Source organism: Convolutriloba macropyga, chromosome 2 (genome assembly GCF_964194025.1).
Source record: "Convolutriloba macropyga chromosome 2, txConMacr16.3, whole genome shotgun sequence".
NCBI lineage: Eukaryota > Metazoa > Xenacoelomorpha > Acoela > Convolutidae > Convolutriloba > Convolutriloba macropyga.
This window is the reverse complement of record NC_134469.1, coordinates 19,603,952-19,626,452: the sequence shown is the minus strand read 5'-3', so window position 1 is coordinate 19,626,452 and position 22,501 is coordinate 19,603,952. Positions and strand designations below refer to the sequence as shown.

The 22,501-nt window shown below is 36.1% G+C and overlaps 1 protein-coding gene and 1 non-coding gene across 3 annotated transcripts in view; one reads left to right on the top strand and one right to left on the bottom strand.

Moving 5' to 3' along the window:
• LOC142357704 (dynein axonemal heavy chain 5-like) overlaps nt 1–22,501 on the top strand; it is a 99,186-nt gene that overhangs the window by 45,036 nt on the left and 31,649 nt on the right. For both annotated transcript variants that reach the window (XM_075409263.1, XM_075409258.1), the window contains exons 20-35: nt 174–367; nt 6,108–6,361; nt 6,671–6,870; nt 7,308–7,427; nt 7,768–9,452; nt 9,689–9,883; nt 10,244–10,485; nt 10,903–11,131; nt 12,432–12,598; nt 13,018–13,158; nt 13,594–13,687; nt 14,059–14,091; nt 15,867–15,884; nt 16,485–16,633; nt 17,049–17,203; nt 21,759–21,912. In XM_075409263.1, the coding sequence (XP_075265378.1) occupies nt 174–367; nt 6,108–6,361; nt 6,671–6,870; nt 7,308–7,427; nt 7,768–9,452; nt 9,689–9,883; nt 10,244–10,485; nt 10,903–11,131; nt 12,432–12,598; nt 13,018–13,158; nt 13,594–13,687; nt 14,059–14,091; nt 15,867–15,884; nt 16,485–16,633; nt 17,049–17,203; nt 21,759–21,912 (4,030 nt within the window). The remainder of the gene's footprint in view (nt 1–173; nt 368–6,107; nt 6,362–6,670; nt 6,871–7,307; nt 7,428–7,767; nt 9,453–9,688; nt 9,884–10,243; nt 10,486–10,902; nt 11,132–12,431; nt 12,599–13,017; nt 13,159–13,593; nt 13,688–14,058; nt 14,092–15,866; nt 15,885–16,484; nt 16,634–17,048; nt 17,204–21,758; nt 21,913–22,501) is intronic.
• Nucleotides 10,007–10,080, bottom strand: Trnai-aau (transfer RNA isoleucine (anticodon AAU)). The gene has a single exon. It is a non-coding gene; the product is annotated as a tRNA-Ile (tRNA).

The following is a 22,501-nucleotide window of genomic DNA, read 5'->3' as shown; positions in this document are numbered from 1 at the left end:
AAATTTGCGGATGACTTTAGGGTATTAAATATATTTTACGAAAATTTCTCTGAATGCAAATTTGGGAAAATTTTTGGTTAGTAGAAACTATGGAGCTCAACTCTCAATTTCGAAAAAAAGGTGTACGATGTATCAACAACTGTTTGAAAGACTTTCTGCAAGTGTGTTTTCAGATACCTGGAGAAGAAGCGTCTCATCTTCCCCCGATTTTTCTTTGTGTCTGATCCCAGTCTTCTGGAGATCCTGGGACAGGCCAGCGACTCCCACACCATCCAGGCTCACTTGTTGAACATCTTCGACAACTTGGCCACTGTCACTTTCCACGACAAAGAGTACGATAAAATGGTCGCATTTAACTCCTCAGAAGGTGAGAACATCTGCATTAGAACAGTGCCATGAGCTCATTTTTCCCGAAACGTATAAATAGCTACGAGGTAATTGTCCCGACTCCACTTGTGAGGGGGGGGGAACTATATACTCAAATTATTTTTTAATTGCTCTCAAACGAAGTTTGTAGCAATTATATTAGTCCTGTCGGTCTTTTTTTATGCGATTTTCCGCTTGACCGATTTCTCGCCTGACGCTTTTCACTTTTCGTCCTCAAAAACGGGATAAACAGGTGGCTCCAAGCGGGTATTAAGTGCTCCTAGAGCCTTTCAGCTCTGTTTCAGCTCAAACTGTTTTGGAGACTTATACTTATGGTGTGAAGGGCGGTTCTTAGAGGTTGAAGACCCCTCCACTGTTAACCCTACCCCCACTATTCCCCCACCCGCGCTGTTACCCCTCCCCACCCCACCGTTGCCTCACCCCCCTCCCCCCATCAGCCCTCAGTGAACCCCCCCCCCCCCCCCCCCCCTGATTCTAGCTACTGACGAACAACCGCTCGCTAAAAACACGCAAATTATACTTTTTTCACAATTTTTTCAAGCTTTTTGAAAATTTTTGACATTTTTTTGTTTTTTTTAGCCCTAGGTGTGAGCGAACCTCCTCTAGGGTTAAATAAGAGGTTACTGTATAGTTGCTAGTGGTAATGGAATGGTTTCAACATTTTAACATCACGAATTTTAGCATTTTTTCGACAAAACGTTCAATTTTTTCAAATTTTTTGACACCTATTTTTCCTTATTCAGTTCTTTCTAGACCCAGGGGCCAGAAAACTTCCTAAGGGGTTTGATAGTAATTTACCGACAATTTTCTCTTGGCCATGGAGCAGTTTTCAACTTTTTAATGTAACAAATTTTGGCGTCACTTGTTTCTTTTTCAAGTTTTTCGGAAAATTTTTGTCATTTTTAGGTTTCTCCTGCCTCAAGAGCCACAGAACTTCCTCTAGGGTTTGATAATAGGTTACTGCATAGTTTATAGATGTAATGGAATGTTCTTCAAGATTATAATATCACTAATCTTAGCAATTTTTTAAAATATTTTTTCATGTATTTGAATTTTCTCCGTTAACATAGGCCCTGGGACCTCCTCCAAGGTTTGATAATAAGCTGCTGCATAGTTTCGACAAATAATGGGATGGTGATCAACATTTTTTATGACTCCAGTTTTAGTAATTTTTGGATAAAATTTGAACTTTTCAAGTTTTCGGAAAATTTTTATGTTCCAATTGTATGGATCTTTATGAGCCTGTGAAGCTATTTCAGGGTTGAAACAGAAATAACGGATAGTCTCTTGAGACAATGAATTGGTTCTTAAGATATTAATGTCTTGAATTTTAGAAAGAGTTTGTTAAAATCTGAAAATTTTTACAAATTTTTTCAATATTTTTTGTCCTTTTCTGAGTTTAACGACCATTACTGGCTCGCAGATGGGTTACTTGGGAGTACTTTCGAGACAAAAAATTGTTTTGAATTTTTTATTTTGCAAAGTTCAAAAGTTCTTTTTTTAATTTTGTTTTTCCAGTTATTTTCTATATGATTTATTTATTAACAATGTTAAAAAACTAGAAGTTGCAGTGTCGAATCCAATCATGGAAGATATTCTTGTCTCTTTCTATCTCTTTCGGTTAGGGTTACTTTCCTTCTCTTTCTCGTTCACGTTTTATCTCTCTCTCTCTCTCCGTGTTGATGCCGCACTTCAGCTGCTGTTATGTAGCGTAATTTCGTCATCTCTGATCCTCATTATCAATAAGTTATAGTTGAAATATTTTTTATCATAATTGATCTTCAAGAGTTTAATATCGCGAATTTAAGCAAATTTTTAAATATTTGCAATTTTTTTCTGATATTTTTCCGGCACCAGGGGCCCTGGGACCTCCTCCAAGGTTTGATAATAAGCTTTTGCATAGTTTGAAAAATTAAGGGAATGTTTATCAATATTTTTTATGACTCCAGTTTTAGTAATTTTTGGATAAAATCTTAAATTTTAGCAAGATTTTGTTAAAATCTGAAATTCTTTCCAAAAATTTTCAATATTTTTGTCCTTTGAGTTTAACGACCATTACTGGCCTACGAAACTTCTTCAGTCTTGAAGATGGGTTACTTGACAGCAATTGGTTTTGAAATTTTTACCTCGAAGTTGAAATCTTTTGTTTTTATTTTCGCCTTTTTCAGTTTTTTCTGTACGGCTTATTTACTAACAAGGCTAGAGAAATAGAAGTTGCAGATTCCAATACCCTCATGAAAAATTTTCCTTTCTATCTTTCTCTCTCTTTCGGTTACGATTTCTCTTCACTTTTCTTTCACGTTTTATTTCTCTCTCTCTCTCTCTCTCTCTCTCTCTCTCTCTTTGATGATGCTGCACTTCATCAGCTGTTATGGGGCGTAATGTCATCGTCTTCTGATCCCATTTACAATGAGTTATAGTAGAAATAATGTTATCATAGATGACTTAACAGGCACTTTTTAGGAAATCCTTGTTAATTCCTCTCAAAAGCAATTTGTAGCAAATATATTAATCATGTTTGTCTCTTTTATGAAAAAACTTTTTTGCTGGGCCGGTTTTTCGTTTGACCCATTTGACCTTCGTCTTCAGAAACGGGATAAAGAGGTAGCGCCCATTTTTTAAAAAAATTCTGTTAGAGCTGTTGAGCCCACCAGAGTTCAAGTATGCGGTTAACAGAAAGTGATTTGGAGACTTATAATTATGGTGTGAAGGGCGGTTCTTAGAAATTAATCCCACACCCCACCCACCCAAACGTGGCTAGCTACTGAGGAAGCCAACCGCTAGCCAGTCGTTTGAGAGCAATTCGCCCGACGTTAGTCGGTTATGTTTTTTGTTCTGTCAATTTCGGCCGATCGATATATTCATCGTAGAGAAATGTGAGTGGTATCATTAAAAAGCTGGTCCAGCGTAGAATTTGGAGTTAAACAGATTTGTTTTTGTTTTCGTTTTTTCCGAGGAGTTATCGAGGTTTGAAATTTTGTGTGAACACGGGATATTTGGCATGATTTTGTTCACTTTTGGCGTAATTTTTTTTCAAATGATGATTTTTTCTACTAAAAATCATTATTCTAATTTACAATTCCCACTTCAAAATGTATCAAATTCGTGTTCCTAAACACGAAAAGCCATATAAAGGCTAGTTCTGGTCTCTTAGGAGAGTTTACTATAAAATAATCGAATTCTATTTGAGAACTGTCTTTCTAATAAAACTTTTCTTAATTTTGTTTTGTTTTTTAGGTCACAGAGAGTAGTCAATTTTCATATCAAGGTTCCGTAAATGACAAACCTCATTTACAGACAAACGATGCCCCATGAACAAAAAACCGTTTTCAATTAATCACTCATGTTTTTTTGGCTTGGACTCTTTTATTAATTTTTAATATTTTTTGATTTTTTCTTTTTTGAGATTTTACTAATTTTTGTTTTCCTATAGCATTAACTTCTTGACTAAGAGTGCAATTGTTTTGATAATGAATATCAAGTGAACCTATCTAATGCTTTGTGTGGACAGTGAATGGCTGTTAAGATATTTTTTTGAAAAAAGAATTTAACAATAGCCGACTTTAGAACTTTTTTTGTAAACTGTCAGTTAACCTCCGCAATGACAGAACCACCTTTCTTTCTACTGCTACCAGATTTAATCTGAATTGAGGTTTTTTCTAACTATTGGTTTTTGACTTTGATGCCACGGGTTTTCATAGTTTTTGTTCTTAATTTTGGGTATTTTTTCGTATTTTTGTTTCTTTTGAAATGATATCACATAATCAGAGTTTCGTTAGTTCCCATTGGCTTAGATCAGATTTTCATTGGATCATAAATATTTTTTCTGAGAAAATCTTATTGTTTAAATGGCTTCGACACTTTCTTCTCGCACTTTCCTACTAAACTTTTGGTTTTGGCCTGTAATTTTTGTTGTTTTCATAGTCATAATACTTATTGTTATGTCTTCCTGATGACTTATGATTAACAAACAGCTTTGTCTTCTCATTGGGTGATAATTTTGCGTATTAATTGACTTCCGTTGAAAGCTTTTGAATTTAGTGGCGTTGATATTATGGTTTTTCTCAAAAATTTCTTGATTTTGAAATATTTGTTGGTTTTTTGAAATCATGTTGCTAAGACAAGGAGAATTCCATTGCTGTTAAAAAATAGAATTGAAAATAGAATTTTGTTTTACTGAAATTTTCTTTTTATTGTCTGCAGCTCTTTTTTTTTCTCCATTTTTTTTAATTTAGTGTTTTTGCATGTTTTTTTTGTTCTTTATGTAATCGCAAAAAGCTGAGAGATCTTTTAAGCCTCTAATTTAGAAAAGGATGATTAATGGGACTCAATGCAGTCAGTTTATAGCATAATTTTTATGTTTTCTGATATTATTCGTCTTCAAAAAGGTTTTTAAACGTTTCTGATTTTGTTGTTATTTTCGTCAACTTGTAACTCATTCTCATCATTGAGAGATCACATTAAATTCCTTGTAGTTCGACAGTTAACCTCTCTATTGATATTATGCCATAACTGATGTTTTGTTTGTTGTACAGTATGCGTTTTTATAAAATTTTTGTGAGGGGTCAATATTTTTGCTTCTTTTTCTCTTCTTTTAGCACATTCGCGTAATAACAGATCCCAATAATTTTCAAATGAGGCCCAAGTGAACTTACTTGATCTTTCAGTATAGTCTCAGCTGAATGAGTATATTTAACAATTGAAATAAAAAACAATATTCAAAAAATAGTCAATGATTTTAATGGCTCCAATAATTTGTGTTTTCGCAAATTGTTTGTAGTGTTTGCATCTTTTGTCCATTTCTATGTCTTTTTCTAACCAAACATATGTCTTATCGGTTTTTTTAATCACCTTTTAGTAAGCCTATCATAAATCATTTTGTTAACAGCTAATGATTTTTCAGAAGTTTGAAATTATTTGGTTTAAAAAATGCTGTTTGTGTTGTTTAGGTTTTGTTTGATTGCATTTCGACCTTGTTACTAGGCGCTTTTAAATTTAGATAACGAGTTTTTGCCGTGAATTTTTTTTGCTTATTTTGTTTTTTGTTTTTTTTCTCGCAGTCTCTTTAGCGGCAGATCTCGTGAGCGCTGTAATGAGGCGCGGTATTATGTAATTCAAATAGTACTTTGGTTGTGGAACAATTTTTTAAACTCAAACATCTATTCTTAATTATCTCTTCATTTGGTTGACAATTAAGACAAAAAATGTTTATGAGCTCGGCTCGGAACATCATGTACTAACTCACATTAACGAGCCTCCTTGTTACCTTTGTTATTGCTTCCTAAAATAATGAATTCACTCAGGTAAAATGATAAAAACTTAGTGGGTAACAAACAGTCTCCATTGATGATATAAAAATGGCGGGATTAAAATTAGTGTATGTACCTTGAGAAGTCAGTTTCTTCCTTTCGTTCAGAATAAGTTTTCTCCAATTAGATCCTGGTTGTTAATACTTAAAAGTTCAGCATAAGTTTGTGTTAAATGCTGACGATGCTTGAGTTTTATTGGCCCAACAATCTGATTGGTTGAATTGACCTAATACAAATGTTAGAAATTGCGTATGAAATCAGTTGTCAGTATCTCCGTGAAGTTTGCTGAAACCTCTAGACCTTCGTTACGCTATTTTATTTAAAAATAGATTATGTTGGAAAACCTTATCCTGACTTAAGGTAAATGGACAAAAGTTAATGGAACTTGGTTTTATTTCTGACTGTTTTCAGGAGAGAGTGTTGACTTTGAGCGACCTGTCCTTGCACAGGGAAATGTCGAGATCTGGCTTGGAACCGTTCTGCAGGAGCAGCAGAAGTCCTTGCACGGAGTTATCAGAAGAGCCAACGTTGCACTGGGCGACTCTGGTTTCAAGATGATTGAGTTCCAAAATCAGTTTGCAGCCCAGGTGGGGTTGTTGGCTCTGCAGATCATTTGGACTAGGGATTCCGAGGTTGCACTGCAGAATGCTCGATCTGATCGAAAGGTTCGGAGAAGTTTATGTTCGACGTTTTCTGTATTTTACAATTGCGGCAGCGTTGCTTCAATTTATGGCCAATAAGTAATTTATAAACCTCGTAATAACTTTTTTTCCTATTTACTTCTTGTGAATATTGCTTTATTGTAGACCTAACTTGATAAATACCTAAAATAATTGATAGTTGCTTTAATTATTTGGTGATCTTTTGATGAAGACCAGCTTGATCTTTTACCATTATTGGATTTTTGTTTCTACTCGTGTATTTACTTTTCAAGCCATGTGACGCATTATGTTAACCTCTCAAATTATTTCAAGATTATGGGTAACACTAACCAGATGTTCTTGGATATTCTGAACGAGCTGATTGACCAGACAACGCATGAGTTGACCAAGATGGAGAGGACCAAATTCGAGACTCTCATTACTATCCACGTGCATCAGAAGGACATCTTTGATGACCTTGTCAGACTAAACATCAAGAGTCCCGGAGACTTTGAGTGGCTCAAACAGAGCAGGTATGTCCAGCATGGGTTACATATTGATCAATGCCATAGTGCCAAATAAGCTATATATCCAAAGTCATTTATCGTTAAGTTAGATTTTATCTTTTGGATTGATAATCTGATTATTCCTCTTGTGGCGATCATAAGTATTTTAAGCGTCCTTGACTCAATGTAGAACCAACCGTTTGTCTGTTGTGATCAACAATCGAGAATATTATCGATTTATCAATAGCTAATTTATTTTGTTTTTTTTTAAATGGGGTTTTGTATTTGAATTACTTCTGAAGGCTCTTTTGATCGAGTGTTGGAATCAGTCAAATGAATTTTAATGCTTTTTAATTGCTCTCGAACAAAGTTTGAAGCAATTATTTCAAGAAAAGGTATATTGTGCTGAATAAACTGCCGAGACTACAAAAATTAAATGCGAATGATTGATCGATGTTGTTTAGATTCTACTTCAAAGAGGAGACAGATGAGTGTCTGGTCTCAATCACTGATGTAAACTTCAACTACATGAATGAGTACTTGGGATGTACAGACAGATTGGTCATAACACCACTAACTGACAGGTATAACCCAAACAGTTGCAGTTGTAATGCTTGGTTTCCTGCCAAACGTCCTAAAACTGCTTTTCGTGATCCTTTATTCCAATGGTCATGCTATCATAATGGTTTCTATATTTTGATATTGTAGTTTCTATATTGATAGTGAACTTTAGAGTTATTAGTTGTGACTATGCTCATCCGGTCTTTGATTCGGTGGCACATTTGAGTCCGAATGTATGACTGGAAATTGCGAATGAGAGTTTACGATAAATCAAATCAACATTTAATAGTTTAACTTAGACCATGTATCATTCCTTTTGTAGCATCGTAAACATTATTTTAATTTGTATTTTATTGTTCCTAGGTGTTACATCACCCTGTCACAAGCACTTGGAATGTCATTGGGTGGTGCCCCTGCGGGTCCTGCAGGAACTGGTAAAACCGAGACCACCAAGGACATGGCCAGATGTCTGGGCAAGTACGTGGTTGTGTTTAACTGCTCCGATCAGATGGACTTCCGAGGTCTGGGTCGTATCTACAAAGGTCTGGCCCAGTCCGGATCTTGGGGATGTTTCGACGAGTTTAATCGAATTGACCTTCCGGTATTGTCGGTAGCTGCTCAGCAGATTTACGTCGTCTTGCAATGTAAAAAGGACAAGAAATCTCAGTTCGTCTTCACTGATGGTGACATTGTTGACTGTGATCCCGAATTCGGTTTGTTCATTACCATGAACCCCGGTTACGCTGGACGTCAGGAGCTGCCGGAGAATCTGAAGATCCAGTTCCGATCTGTGGCTATGATGGTTCCTGATCGTATGATTATCATGCGAGTGAAACTCGCCAGTTGCGGTTTCCAACAGAATATAATCTTGTCCCGAAAGTTCTTCACTTTGTACAAACTCTGTGAGTTGCAGCTTACAAAACAAGTCCACTACGATTTCGGTCTCAGAAACATTCTATCTGTGTTGAGAACCCTCGGAGGAGAGAAACGTCTGAATCCTCAGGATGCTGAAAACATTACTGTGATGAGAGTTCTGCGTGACATGAACTTGTCCAAACTTGTCGACGAAGATGAACCTCTATTCTTGTCCCTCATTGACGATTTGTTCCCTGGAATTGAACTGGACAAAAAAGGGTATCCGGATATTGAAGCTGCTATTAAGCGTGAAATTGAGGAGGTTCAGCTGATTGACCATCCACCTTGGGTTTTGAAACTGATTCAGCTTTATGAAACTCAACGTGTACGTTGGGGAATGATGGCCTTGGGCCCATCAGGTGCAGGAAAGACTAAATGTATTCATGTGTTGATGAAAGCTATGACTGAATGTGGCGCTCCGCATAAGGAGATGAGGATGAACCCAAAAGCTATCACCGCGCCTCAGATGTTCGGACGTCTGGACGCCGCCACTAACGACTGGACAGATGGAATCTTCTCTACTCTCTGGCGTCGAACCCACAAAGTCAAGAAAACAGACAATGTCTGGATTGTCCTCGATGGCCCTGTAGATGCTATCTGGATTGAAAACTTGAACTCCGTCTTGGACGACAACAAAACTCTGACCCTCGCAAACGGTGATCGTATTGTGATGGCGCCAAACTGCAAAGTTGTATTTGAACCCCACAACATTGACAACGCCTCCCCAGCTACTGTGTCTAGAAACGGCATGGTGTTCATGTCCAGTTCTATTCTGGACTGGGATCCCCTGGTTAGAGCTTGGTGCCGACGACAACCTGGTGGAATTTCGGATACCATGTATCATCTCTACGAAAAAGTGTTCCCCAAGTTGTATACCTTCATAACTCAGAATTTGACCCCAAAAATGCCGCTCTTAGAGGCGATGTACGTTCGACAGAGCTTGGATATGATGGACGGGTTGCTTCCAAGCGAAGAGAATGCGAAGCTACCTTCTGATAAACATCTCGAGAAACTGTTCGTTTTTGCTATTATGTGGTCTCTTGGTGCAGTTTTGGAATTGGGAGATAGGCTCAAAATGGAGACTGAACTGCGAAGTATGAAAGTGGTCGATCTACCCAAACCGATGTTTGAGGGTACGCTTTAGTACAGTTTTCGCTGTTATTTTCTTAGTTTCATTAAAGAATTGTTAGTCTTACAAATTGGAGTGAATTTGTTTTGTCAAATTTTGGAGAATCTTATACAAAAATAAAACTTCGTAATTGGTGAAGCTCTAATTGTTTACAGAGAAGTAGTGAATTATAAACATTGTTCTCAATGAGAGTCTGATAAGGTGGAATCTGATTCTGACACAAACATTGCATTCTTTTAGGCGACACTATATTCGAGTTCTTTGTGAATGATGCTGGCGAGTGGGATCACTGGAGCAAGAAGGTTCCAGAGTTTGTCTACCCCAAGGATCACATCCCAGACTACTCCGGAATCTTGGTTCCCAACGTCGACAACATCCGAACTGATTTCCTGATTCAGGTCATTGCGAAGCAGGAGAAAGGAGTGCTCCTCATTGGTATGCTCTCTCTCAATCATCTAAAACTTTCTGAACTGGACTAATCTCAGGAATATTGTGAAATACTGAAACGTTTTAAAAGTTTTGATATTTATTTTGAAGCACAAAATATAAGAAATGAAATGGCCACAGACAGGCTCGAACTGTCGACCCTCGCGTTATTAGCACGATGCTCTAACCGACTGAGCTATGCGGCCGCTGGAAAACAGCAAAATTCTCTACGTCCGTTTCTTCTGTACGTTTGTGAGACCTTAGATTGTTTGATGTCAGTTTTCTGTTCACTGAGAATTTGTTTCCCTCCTTGGATAGGCAATCTATAGTGCCTTTTTCTTTTTCACACTTCGTTTGTTTTTTTTTCAGGTGAGCAAGGTACTGCCAAGACTGTGATGATCAAAGGGTTCTGTGGGCGATATAATGGCGAAGAGCATTTGAGCAAGAGCATGAATTTCTCCTCAGCCACTGAGCCAATCATGTTCCAGAGGACAGTCGAGAGCTACGTAGACAAGCGAGTGGGAAGCACTTACGGACCACCGGGAAACAAGAAGATGACTGTGTTTGTTGATGATATTAACATGCCAGTTATCAACGACTGGGGTGACCAGGTATGTTTATAATATACAATTGCTTTGTGGGAGCTTTGTTCTTCGCCCCCGTGACTAAATATTGGCCAACGAGTGCCTTTACATACAGAATATCGACCGACCACGGTATTCTCACATTTCAGCCTCTCAACTAGGTTGCCAATCTCATCATAATGTAAAACTGTCAATTTTCTCAATCGTTTTTTCAAACATTGGTCTTGAGAACTGAGACCTGATAATTTCAAAGAGGGTTCAACTCTTAGACATGTGCAAAGGTTTTCGTGCTTGTACAGTTTGCGGTGTGCCCGAAATTTTATTAATATAATACGACTATTTGGGCATCCCTTGAACCCTATAGTTTCTAGTTATTGTTATTTTATTTATTAATGATTAATCTTTAACCTAGCTGATAAATTGTGATATCGGCTATTTGTTTAGATCACGAATGAGATTGTGCGTCAGACTATGGAGAACAAAGGCTTCTACAATTTAGAGAAGCCAGGTGAGTTCACCAACATCGTGGACATCCAATTCATGGCAGCCATGATCCACCCTGGTGGAGGGCGGAATGACATCCCCCAGAGATTGAAGAGACAGTTCAACGTGTTCAACTCCACTCTGCCTTCCAACGCGTCCATTGACAAGATCTTCAGTACTATTGGAAAAGGTGCTTTCCTGCTCTGTTTTTAAACTATTCTATGCACTGTGTTAACAGTCGAATTTAATTGTTTTTATGGCTCTTCAAATTTGTGTGCACATATTTTTTAAGTTTATTTTTAAAATTAATATTGAAGAAACTATTAAAAAAATAGCGCACATAGGAAGGACTCAATATTTTAAAAAAATATATATAAAGTGAAGAATAAGAATTGAGGCCTCATTCAACAATAAATATTATATTCATCGCCAAAAACGGGTTTCCACACAAAGGGGCACCAAAGTAGACACCAAAAGTATATATTTCCTAAAGTTTCAGCGTCAGCTAAAAACTGTATTATTTCATATAAATTGATAAAAGTCGTTGATTGGTAACCTAAGAAAGAAAAAAGAAGGAAAGACAGAAAAGAAAAGAAGAGAAAGAAAAGAAAAGGAAGGGAGGGAAGGAAGGAAGGCAAGAACGGAAGCAAGAAAGAAACAAACTGAAAAGAGAGAGAGAGAGAGAAGAGAGAGAGAGAGAGAGAGAGAGAGAGAGAGAGAGATGGCGAACGCGAGGGACGGAGAGTGACGGAAAGACGGAAAGTTTTCCCAACGTGCCATGCTGATATCGCTTGTCTTAAATCAACGAAACTGCGTGATTTATAGATGACGTATTTTGTGAAACTCATAAGTCTTGAATGAAAAATGAAAAAGAAGTTTTTGAAAATATCGGCTTTGAAAATATTTGCCTTCACAGCGAAATTTAATTTAAGAAAATATAATACCGTTAGATGCGACATAAAACTTTTTAAAATCTAAAATAGTTGCGAAATTTTTTTTAATAAGCGAACGTTTTTTTTATATAATATCATAGTATTAATAGTATAAGAAGCGTGAAAAGGTCAACAAGTGAAAAATGCTAAAATTTATAGGCCTCCTTTTCTCCACAAAACAAAAACAGTCGTATAATCATTCCCAAAATCGATTCAGTTTTTTTATGAGTATCACTTTTCGATCGCTCCGCAAAAATATCGAGTGACCAATTTTTACTCAACAAAAAAGTCCTAGCCCCCAAATTTTTTTTGTAGGTTGGAACGATGAGTTGCTATTTGCTCATTGCCCAGAAAATTCATGCTATGCAAAATGTTTTAAGGTTTACAAGAGAATAAGCTTGTTGATTATATAAGGCAATGACTTGAATTGTAGTTTGATCAGTTCGATGCAAAAAAAAAATACGGCAGCTTGTTTTGATGTTAGTGATAACTGAAGTTTGTAATCTTGAGCTCAAAGAATGCTGTAGTTTTAATTTGCAAGTCTGTGTCTGTTAATAGGACACTACATTGCGGAGCGTGGCTTCTCCCAGGATACCCAGGAGTTAGTAGGCCAACTGGTGCCACTGACCCGAATCATTTGGCAGAAGACCAAAGTGAAGATGTTGCCCACTCCTGCTAAGTTCCACTACATTTTCAACTTGAGAGATTTGTCCAGAATCTGGCAGGTACATAAAGATAGTTTTAGTTATAAATTTATCGCACGCTAGAGGCATGCCAGCTTTTTATTTAAAGATCACGTTACTAAAAAATGTATAACATTTTTTTAAAAAAGCAAGTTGATATCTACAAAGCCATGGATGCGGCAGGAATTTCTATTAGTTTTGAGAGCTGTTTGATCATTAAGAATTTCTCGAGTAGCAAGTATAAATTTTGGAAGTTGATCTCTGTTGACTTGTCTCCAGGCCAAAATGTTCGGCTCTGATTATTTTAACTTTTAACAAACTTCAAAAAAAGCTTTATTTTATGGAGCAGTTAAAAAGAAAATTGTTTGTTGAAAGATCAACGCATTCCGTTGACCGAAATCGAGTTTATAAGGTCAATAAAACTATTCATTTCAATTTATAATTTTCACTAATACTTGAAGGGAATGATCAACACGACATCTGATGTGGCGAATGACACTAAGACTCTGGTGGCTCTGTACAGACACGAATGCACCCGCGTCATAGCTGATCGATTCATCAACTATGATGACCTCAATTGGTTTGACAAGTCTATTAAGCAGGTCAGTCTTGTCCATTGATTCGCAGCTGCGGCTGTTTTGTCTTGTTGAGATTTTTTGAGTTTGTCAATTTAACGGGATTATTTGGTTCAGGGTGGGAAATCCAATAGTTTTGCAACAATTACCGCTGATACCAGTTGTCAAATATATAACTGAACTGGGGCGATGTTTCTGGTTCCGAGTAAAAAAGGGGGACGAATCCTTGACCTCTGCAGAGTTTTAAAATTGCGACATTTAAAGTTTTTGAGTTGCCGTCATTAAGATCCAGCGCGAGAGTTCCAGTTATGCAAAGAACATTATTTTAATAGTCAAAAAAGCTAAAATGCTCAAAAATAAATTTGGGCGACTACAGTTATTTGTGTATTTTGGCATCTTCATTCAATAGGCTTTAGTGCTGCTGTATAATGATATTTCGTCAATGTGGTATTGTGTATTTAGTTGGTGGGTGACGAACTGGGACCTGATTACCTGCAACACATGGAGATGGAGCCATACTTCGTAGACTTCCTCAGAGAGGCACCCGAACCCACTGGTAAGGAACAAAATAGATTGAACAAATAATAACTGTGTCAAACATTAAGTTAAAGTTGCCAGGAAATCTTATACAACTTGAGATTACGACACTAAATTACCTAAACAACTAGCCCAATTAGCATCGTTTGAGGATTAGTTTCAAATGGCTCTGACTTAAATAATAGCTTGTGGTGAAACAGCGCTGTTTTGTAAATCCGATGGTTTCAATAAAATGATCTTAAACGGGGGGGGGGGGGGGGGGGTATTGCATTGCTTAATGTTGAACGAAAAAGATAGTCAGATGCCAACTTGTAGACCGTAATTTCAAACATTCCAAAAATAGTGACCAAAAACTGTATTATTTTAAATCTATTTTTCAACCAACCACAGGAGAGGACGGTGAACGAATAGCAAGAAGCAGTCGTAAGTTTGATGGTAATAAAACTGCCCACAATGTCAATTGTTACCTTATACCATCTAATATGTTTTATTTTGTTACATTTGAACACAGCACAAGTCCATTAACAAACATCGCCTCAACGTGGCTCACGCACGCAATGCTTTAGCTCAAAGGGTGCACGCGAGCCACCATCAGAGCGAAATACCCAAGCAGCTTTGGATTAATTTTGAAAAACGAACTCAAAAATTCACGAAATTTTGAACTAAAAGTGACAAAAGTCTCGAGCAGGCGACGAAATTCATTTTAAACAGACCTTAAGTCAATTTAAGAGTCTGGGTTTCATTGCCCAACTCTCTAGCATAGATCACAAAATCAACTGCAATTTCGGCTTAAAGAGGTCAATTTCCAATGTTTGCGGAAACGATCGAAATAGTTTTCATTCTAAACAGATTTTTTTTTCAATTTCATTGATCATAGATTATGCGGCGACATATTACATTGCACATTTGAGTTTGGCGAATGCAGCGATATCCATGTGTAGTTTGAAACAATTGCCTTTGAAACAATTGCCTAGTTTGAACTCCTGCTAGAATAGGTCAGCAACAAGGTTCCCGCAATTGCCAAAAAAACTCTAAACTGAATTGCAAAATACAAATATTGCAGTTCCCTGAAAGTAATCTGTTTGTATACACTATGGTACCAAAAAGCTACCTTACACCTGAAGATTTTTAAAAAAGCATTACAAACATCAAAAAATACATCACTTTTAATTCAAATTAGTTCTCTAATAACGCGTCATTACACCTTTAGTTCCTAAGCGTCTCGCAGACCGTTTTTATAGTTTTCATACAGGTTTATAATGACATCTGGGTCAATTTCGTTCCAAATTTCTGACACTTTCTAAATTTTCACAAAAAACTGTCTGTTTTCGTAATCGCTGCTTAAAAATTACCCATAAATTTTCGATCGGATTTAGATCTTGACTATATGCCGGCCTTTCCAGTACGTTCCACTCCTCGTGAAAAAAATGTCGATGATCTTTGATTTATGCACAAGAGCACTAACTCGTTGAAAAATTAAGTGCTGATAATTCATTTTTCCTTCGTAATTTTTCAAAACTTCAAAATAACCGCCAGTGTTTAGCTTGTTTGGACACTTAACGAGCATTTTCCGTCCGTCTGATTGTATTGCACCCACAACAAAACGTTTTTATGCATGCTGTGCTCTTGATCTTGATTTCAAGTTGAGTTGTTTTTGTATTTTCGTCCATGAAAATCCGACTTCTCGTAGCGTAACAACTTGGCAAACAGTGAAAGAACAAAGCGGTTTAACTATCTTTTCTTCTTAAGCGGAAAAAATTTCACACCTTTTTGCACGCTTTAGCGCAAATCATGCTTATGAAGCACGACTCAGGCTTTAAAAGCAGAAATCATGCTGTATGTAGCTTTTTGGTGCCATAGTGTATGTGGAAAAAGTGAAACTGTTCTTTCTTCATTGGTACAATATCAATTTCTATAATTTATACTTTTACGCCATATAATGGTAAATAAAAATTGTACTGCACAGTCCTTCCATTTTACTAGGCTAGAGGAGCCGATTTACAGCAAAAAAAACTTTTGTCTAGAAAAACCGAAAACGTTAAGCTGTTCATGGTTGTCTTTTTCTCCAATTGATCGCAATTAAAATCTAGCAAGAAGTCAGTGGAGGACCTGAGTTAACAGTAAACTTTCTAAATTTAAAAACGCGTTGAAAAGAGACATAAACAATATATTTTTCTGTCAGTGTTCAATTTGTTCAGAAAGCATCCCTGGCCCAGGTAACATGTTAGATCGAGAGTAGTCCAATCAGTTTTTGTTTTGTGTATGATGACAGATCCCCCTTTTTGACCCCCTTTTTGGAATCAAAATTTCTCGAGGGCAATCTTTTAGCCGTTGCATGATTTCCAATGAGTGATTGACCAAGAAAGAACATAAATTACCTGTCTGAATTAAGTATCATAACGCATTTAGGCTGTCTTAAGTATTGATTTACTGGAGAAGATTCTTAGCAAAAATAACTGCTTTTCATTGCATTGGTTAAAAATTTCGAAGTTGTTTTCGAGAGAAGGCAATAAAAAGTGAACCGTTTAATCAGAAGGTCATGGATTGAAAGAAGTATTGCTATGATATGGGTTGGAAATCGAAAGACTTTGGCTAATAGATACGCCCCATGTTTAGTCACTTTTGTCACACTTTCGTAAGTTGTTCATCCCTATCATCATTATCACAAGCACTTTATTCAGAATGTTTTGCAAACAGAATTTGAACCAGAACGTTCTGCAACGCTCGCTTTTTATGGTGTTGGAAAACTTTGGAAGTCATTGAGAAAGTTGCATTCTGGGACATTCTAGAAAGTTCTGAAAGAGTTGTTTTTGCAGGTGAGGAGGCGGACGATGCCACATTTGATGCACCGAAAGTGTATGAGCCGATAGAGAGTTTTGACCAATTGAAGAGTAAACTATCCGAGTTCCAAGTACAGTACAATGAAGCTGTGCGAGGAGGCATCATGGATCTGGTGTTCTTCAAGGTGTATCTTCTTCGCCTTGTTTCTTGAGTTTTTATAATGATGACAAAAGCCAGGTTTCAATAAAAGGTTCAATCTAAATTACAAATACTGATCAAATTTGATCAGAGGGCATACAAAAATACTCTTGAATTGAATGAACTCTTGGATTGAAATACTCTTGAATTGAAATACTCTTCAAAAAATGGTTTTGATCGTGTTTTCTTCACAATATAAGTATATCCATAAATCTTACCCATACATAACACTAACATTTTCAGAAATTAAACAGATTTGTTTTTATCTGAACAGCTTAAATGACTCCTTTCAGAACTACCGTTCAGAGTCCTTTGAAGTTGTTTACCTGCATCTATGTCATATCAACAAAAAATTTTTAAAAAATGATCAAAACACTTAGCTATTTTTTTGTTCTTTCCAGGATTGCATGTGCCACTTGACCAAGATCTCCAGAATTATCCGAACCCCCAGAGGTAATGCCCTGCTGGTGGGTGTGGGTGGATCGGGCAAACAGAGCTTGACCCGACTGGCTTCGTTTATCGCTGGATACAAGAGTTTCCAAATTACATTGACGCGGTGAGACTTCAGTGTTACCATGTCATATTTGTTACTTTATCTCGAACTATAACCGTTCTAGAAGCCATACTTTTTGTTCCGACCCTCTTGAGGGGGGAGGAACTATATACTCAAATGGGTTTTTTTTGTTCAGTCAATTTTGACCGATCGATATATTCATCATACAGAGTTGTGAGTGGTATCATTAAAAAGCCCCTCCAGCGTAGAATATAAAATTAAAAAGATTTTTTTAATTTCGTATTTTACAGGGAGTTATCGAGGCTTGAAGTTTTGTGAATAATAGACGAAATTCCGTTGTTTTTATTCACATTTTCCGGAATTTTGTCTAAAATTTCGTCAATTTTGCTAAAAATTGTGAAAATTGTTAACAATTGTACTGTTTATTTTTGTAGAGACAAAAAGTATTGTTGACTATTTTGATTTATTTTTCTGGCAAAAATTTTGGCTACGTATTTCAAAATTCAGCCTTTTTCATCCAAAATTGTCCGAAATAAGCTTCTTTAGTCCATTTTGATTAAATTTGCCGGAAGTACACACCCCAAAAACAACAAACACAATCTTTGTAAACTACAAAGGGAGCTAGTCTTACCTCCAATTCCATTGAGAGTAGTCTAGAATCAAAGTTTTGCCGTTTTTTGCTAATTTTACTCTATGATTACCAAAAACGCAGCTTTTTTTAAATCTTTTAACTAACAAATTATAAAGATCTAAAGCATTTGAAACAATTGAGTGTTCTAAATGGACGAACAGGAATAGCGTGGCTGGTTTTGGTCCAATCTTGGACTGTTACGATCGAAAAAATGATTCGGATTGTAATCAGTCGGTCTTTTTTTAAAAAATAAGATCGAGATGTTTATGATAATTAAAGAACAGAACAATTCACATCACAGCTCACTGTTGAAAGGTCCAAATGGCTTCCTTAACAGTTCCAATTTATTTTATCTGTTTTCTGTACCCAAAAGATTTTGGTTGTTTTGACTTTTAAAAATGTTTTATTTTAATTAAACAGTGGCCTTTTGAAATTTGCCAATTTTTTTCTCTTAATTTGGTCAGCTTGTGGCGTAGTGTCAGCACAGAAAGAATGCTTCTTCTTCCTCTGTTGAATTAAATTAAAGTCTTTTTGCTGTATTATGCGTTATGTTATGGTTTTTTGGCTTTGATGCTACTAGATTTCAAATTTTTTTTTGTTTTTAGGTATTGGTCACTTTTTCACGTTTTTTTTTCTCGTTTTGTCACATTATCAACTTATTGACAGTTCACAAATTAAATTATTGGCGCTCAAACTTAGGCACCATTGAGCATATAAAAGTCTTGAAAGGCATACATTATGGTTTCAACGGGTCGACATCCCTTTCTCGAAGAATTTAATTCATTTTTTTCTACAATTGTCTTTAACTGTCGTTTTTACTTTGTCTTTGTAGTCATATGAAATTAGCTGGATTAAGACAGTCCTCAATGGCATTTTATGAAGGAATAAATGAGCTTGTATTCTGATTTGAGTAGATAGCTGACGGCTTTCATGACTTTGAAAACAATTGTTTTCAAAAATATAAAAAACTCTTTTTAACGGTGTTTAACTTTGCATTTTTTGTCTATTTGTTTCCTAGTCTCGTTAATTAGAGGTCACATATAACATTAATATTGTTGAGGCATAGTGCAAGTTACAAAATCTAATATCTTTTTTAAAGAATTCGTTATGAATTTACTGGCTTCGACACGGGTTTTTTGCACAAAGGGTAAACTAATTTTTTTTTCTCTCTATTTAACGTTCCTTTGTAGACGTAAGACATATTCTGAGTTCCTAAAGGTCTCAAGTGCTTCCGTTGGACGAAGAGGCGAACCTATTTAATTTTTTATTTTGTAGCTAGTAACTTTCATGACTTTGAAAATAATTGTTTTCGAAAAAAAAGTTGAATAAATTTTTCCCTTTTTCTCCTTTTTAGTATACCTTTTACCTATTATCATTAATTAGAAGGCCTATAACACATTCTTGGCATTTGAGGAAGGCTTAATTTAATATATTTTTAGGGGCCAAAAATGACTTTACGGCTGTGACATCGTTTTCTCGCAAGTTTCAATTGAATTTTTTTGTTGTCTTTATTTGTGGTTCTTTTTTTAACCAAAAAATCATTAATGACAGGTCTTAAGGCACTCCTATAGGGGTGCATGTGATCATAATCACAATGGATGTTTTCAATTGCCATCGAATGGTTTTTCTTTGAATTAAATGTTTTTATTAAATATAAGCCAGTTTTTTATCTTTGCTGTTTTTTTTGTTCCTTATTTCTATGTGATACGTAGTCTCGTTAATTACAGGTCTAACATGACATCATTGTTGTCGAGGGTAGGTGCAAGTGAACAAAATCTATTCTTTTTTTAAAGAATTCGTTTTGAATTTACTGGCTTCAACACGGGTTTTTTGCACAAAGGGTAAACTAATTTTTCTTTTCTCTCTATTTAACGTTCCTTTGTAGACGTAAGACATATTCTGAGTTCCTAAAGGTCTCAAGTGCTTCCGTTGGACGAAGAGGCGAACCTATTTAATTTTCTATTTTGTGGCTAGTAACTTTCATGACTTTGAAAATAATTGTTTTCGAAAAAAAAGTTGAATAAATTTTTCCCTTTTTCTCCTTTTTAGTATACCTTTTACCTATTATCATTAATTAGAAGGCCTATAACACATTCTTGGCATTTGAGGAAGGCTTAATTTAATATATTTTTAAGGGCCAAAAATGACTTTACGGCTGTGACATCGTTTTCTCGCAAGTTTCAATTGAATTTTTTTGTTGTCTTTATTTGTTGTTCTTTTTTTAACCAAAAAATCATTAATGACAGGTCTTAAGGCACTCCTATAGGGGTGCATGTGATCATAATCATAATGGATGTTTTCAATTGCCATCGAATGGTTTTTCTTTGAATTAAATGTTTTTATTAAATATAAGCCAGTTTTTTTTATGTTTGCTGTTTTTTTTGTTCCTTATTTCTATGTGATACGTAGTCTCGTTAATTACAGGTCTAACATGACATCATTGCTGTCGAGGGTAGGTGCAAGTGAACAAAATCTATTCTTTTTTTTAAAGAATTTGTTTTGAATTTACAGGCTTCGACAGGGATTTTTTGCACAAAAAGTAAACTTATTTTTGATTTTTGAAAACATATTCTGAAAACTACACGTCTCAAGCGCTTCTCTTGGACAAATAGACGAACCTACTTCATTATTCCATTTTGTAGCTTATGGCTTCCTTAAAATTGAAAATAATTTTTTTCGAAGAAAAACAATAGTGTTAATTAATTTTGCCCTTTTTCTTTTTTTGTTCTACTTGTTACCTATTCTCACAAAGAAGACCCGGCTATACCACATTTTGGCGTTTGCGGAAGGCTTGATTGAACATATTTTGAGGGCAAAATATGGCTTTAAGGCTTCGACAGCGTTTTCTTGCAAGTTTAAATCGAATTTTTTTTGTTGTCTGTTTGTTGTTCCTTTCAGGTCTTAAGGCCCTGCTATAGTAGCGTATGTGATCATAAACATATTGGAGGTTTCCAGTTGCCATCTAATGTTTTTCCTTACATTGAATTTAATTGCTTTTAGAATTAAAGCATATTTGTTTTATCTTTGCTGTTTTTTTGTTCTTTTTTGTCTAAAGGTTACCGAGCCTTTTTATAGAGTGGTACCATATCTTTTCTAGTAAAATACCAGTTATTTTGTTTAGTTTCAGTTTTACCCGACGCTGTTTCTTTTTTTAATGGACAGAAAATTTTCGATGTATTTAATGTTTGTTGTTTTTGTTGATTGATTTTGTTGTTCGTCTTGACTTGCTTTCTTAGTGATGGCTGATCTCATCAATGTAATGCGGCATTTTTGCTCCACTGTTATTTGCATTGGAGGCGATCTTTGTTCACGCACATTTTCTTTTGAAAAATATTTGAATTTTTTGGGTTTTCTATCTGTTCTTATTTGGTAGACATTTATGCCAAAAATATGGTTGAGCGGGGTCGGAACTTGATGTGCGAACGCACATTACCGAGCCTCCTTGTTATTTATCAATTATTATCCGCCATGTATCTAATTTATCTTGTTTGTCATCGCATTGACACTATTTTGTGATACTTAAAAGAGCCGCGACCGAATTTAATAAACGCGCTGTAGTTTTTAAGATAAGAAACGCGCTGTATTTTTCAAGGTAATGAATGCGCTGTATTTTTCGAGATTAAAATCGCTTTCTGATAATTATCAGTTAAGATAGTTATCAGACAAGATAAAGATACCGGCGAAATATTATTTTTCGCTCTACATCACATCATAACATTTTCATCTTATGCATTTGTGTCGTTGATCAGTTTGTGTCATAACCTAACCTAAACCTGTGATATATGCCATTATATAATATTGTTTTTGTATAAAACGCCATTTTTTTCTTTTTGCAACACGTGTTTACTATCTATGACATTTTGCATCACATTTATGAACTCTGTCATTGTCCATAGTATTCGCATCATCATCATCATAATCATCCTGTATCATAACCCCTTGCTTGCATGTATGCGTGCATTCCAGTTCCTACAACCAGGGCAATCTCCTGGATGACCTGAAGGTGCTCTACCGCATGGCAGGGTTCCAGGGAATTGGAGTGACTTTCATCTTCACAGACAACGAGATCAAAGAGGAGGGATTCCTTGAGTTTATGAACAATGTCCTCGCATCCGGAGAAGTAAATTGTTGAGATTACTTAATCAGCTAACATTTGGAAGGCGGAGAGAGAGAACAACCTAATGTAAATTGTGCATAAGATACTCTCCACATAGCTTGGCAAGAAACTATTCTTGTTAGGAGTATACTTGACTTCAGAGATGAAGACTCGAGGAGCAAGAAAAAAAGAAAAAAGGGTTATAAGAGATGTCCAAATTCGAAAGCAGTTGATGTAATTCTTAGCAAACTAGTACTGCAAGTTAGAGATGCTTGTTTTAATCAAATACTGGTCCATTTTCACAGTAGCTGCGCCAGCTGGGTCTAGGAAATAAACCCCCACGGAAAAAAGCAAACATTATTTTAGAAAGGAAATAACCCCCCACGGAAATAAACCCCCATTTTAAATTTGAATTTTTGTCGTGATAATTTGTTTGGTTGTGATAGTTTCATATCAAGTCCCATGGGCCGCTAAGGCATAGCCATGTCTAGGGAGGCATGGCCAAAAGCGCTATTTCGCAGTTTGTTAAGAGTCAAGTTGGGGTTTATTTTCTGTCAAAAAGTAAGTGGGAGTTTTTCCGTGGTTCTTCCAAAACCGGTGCCAGCTTAGACCC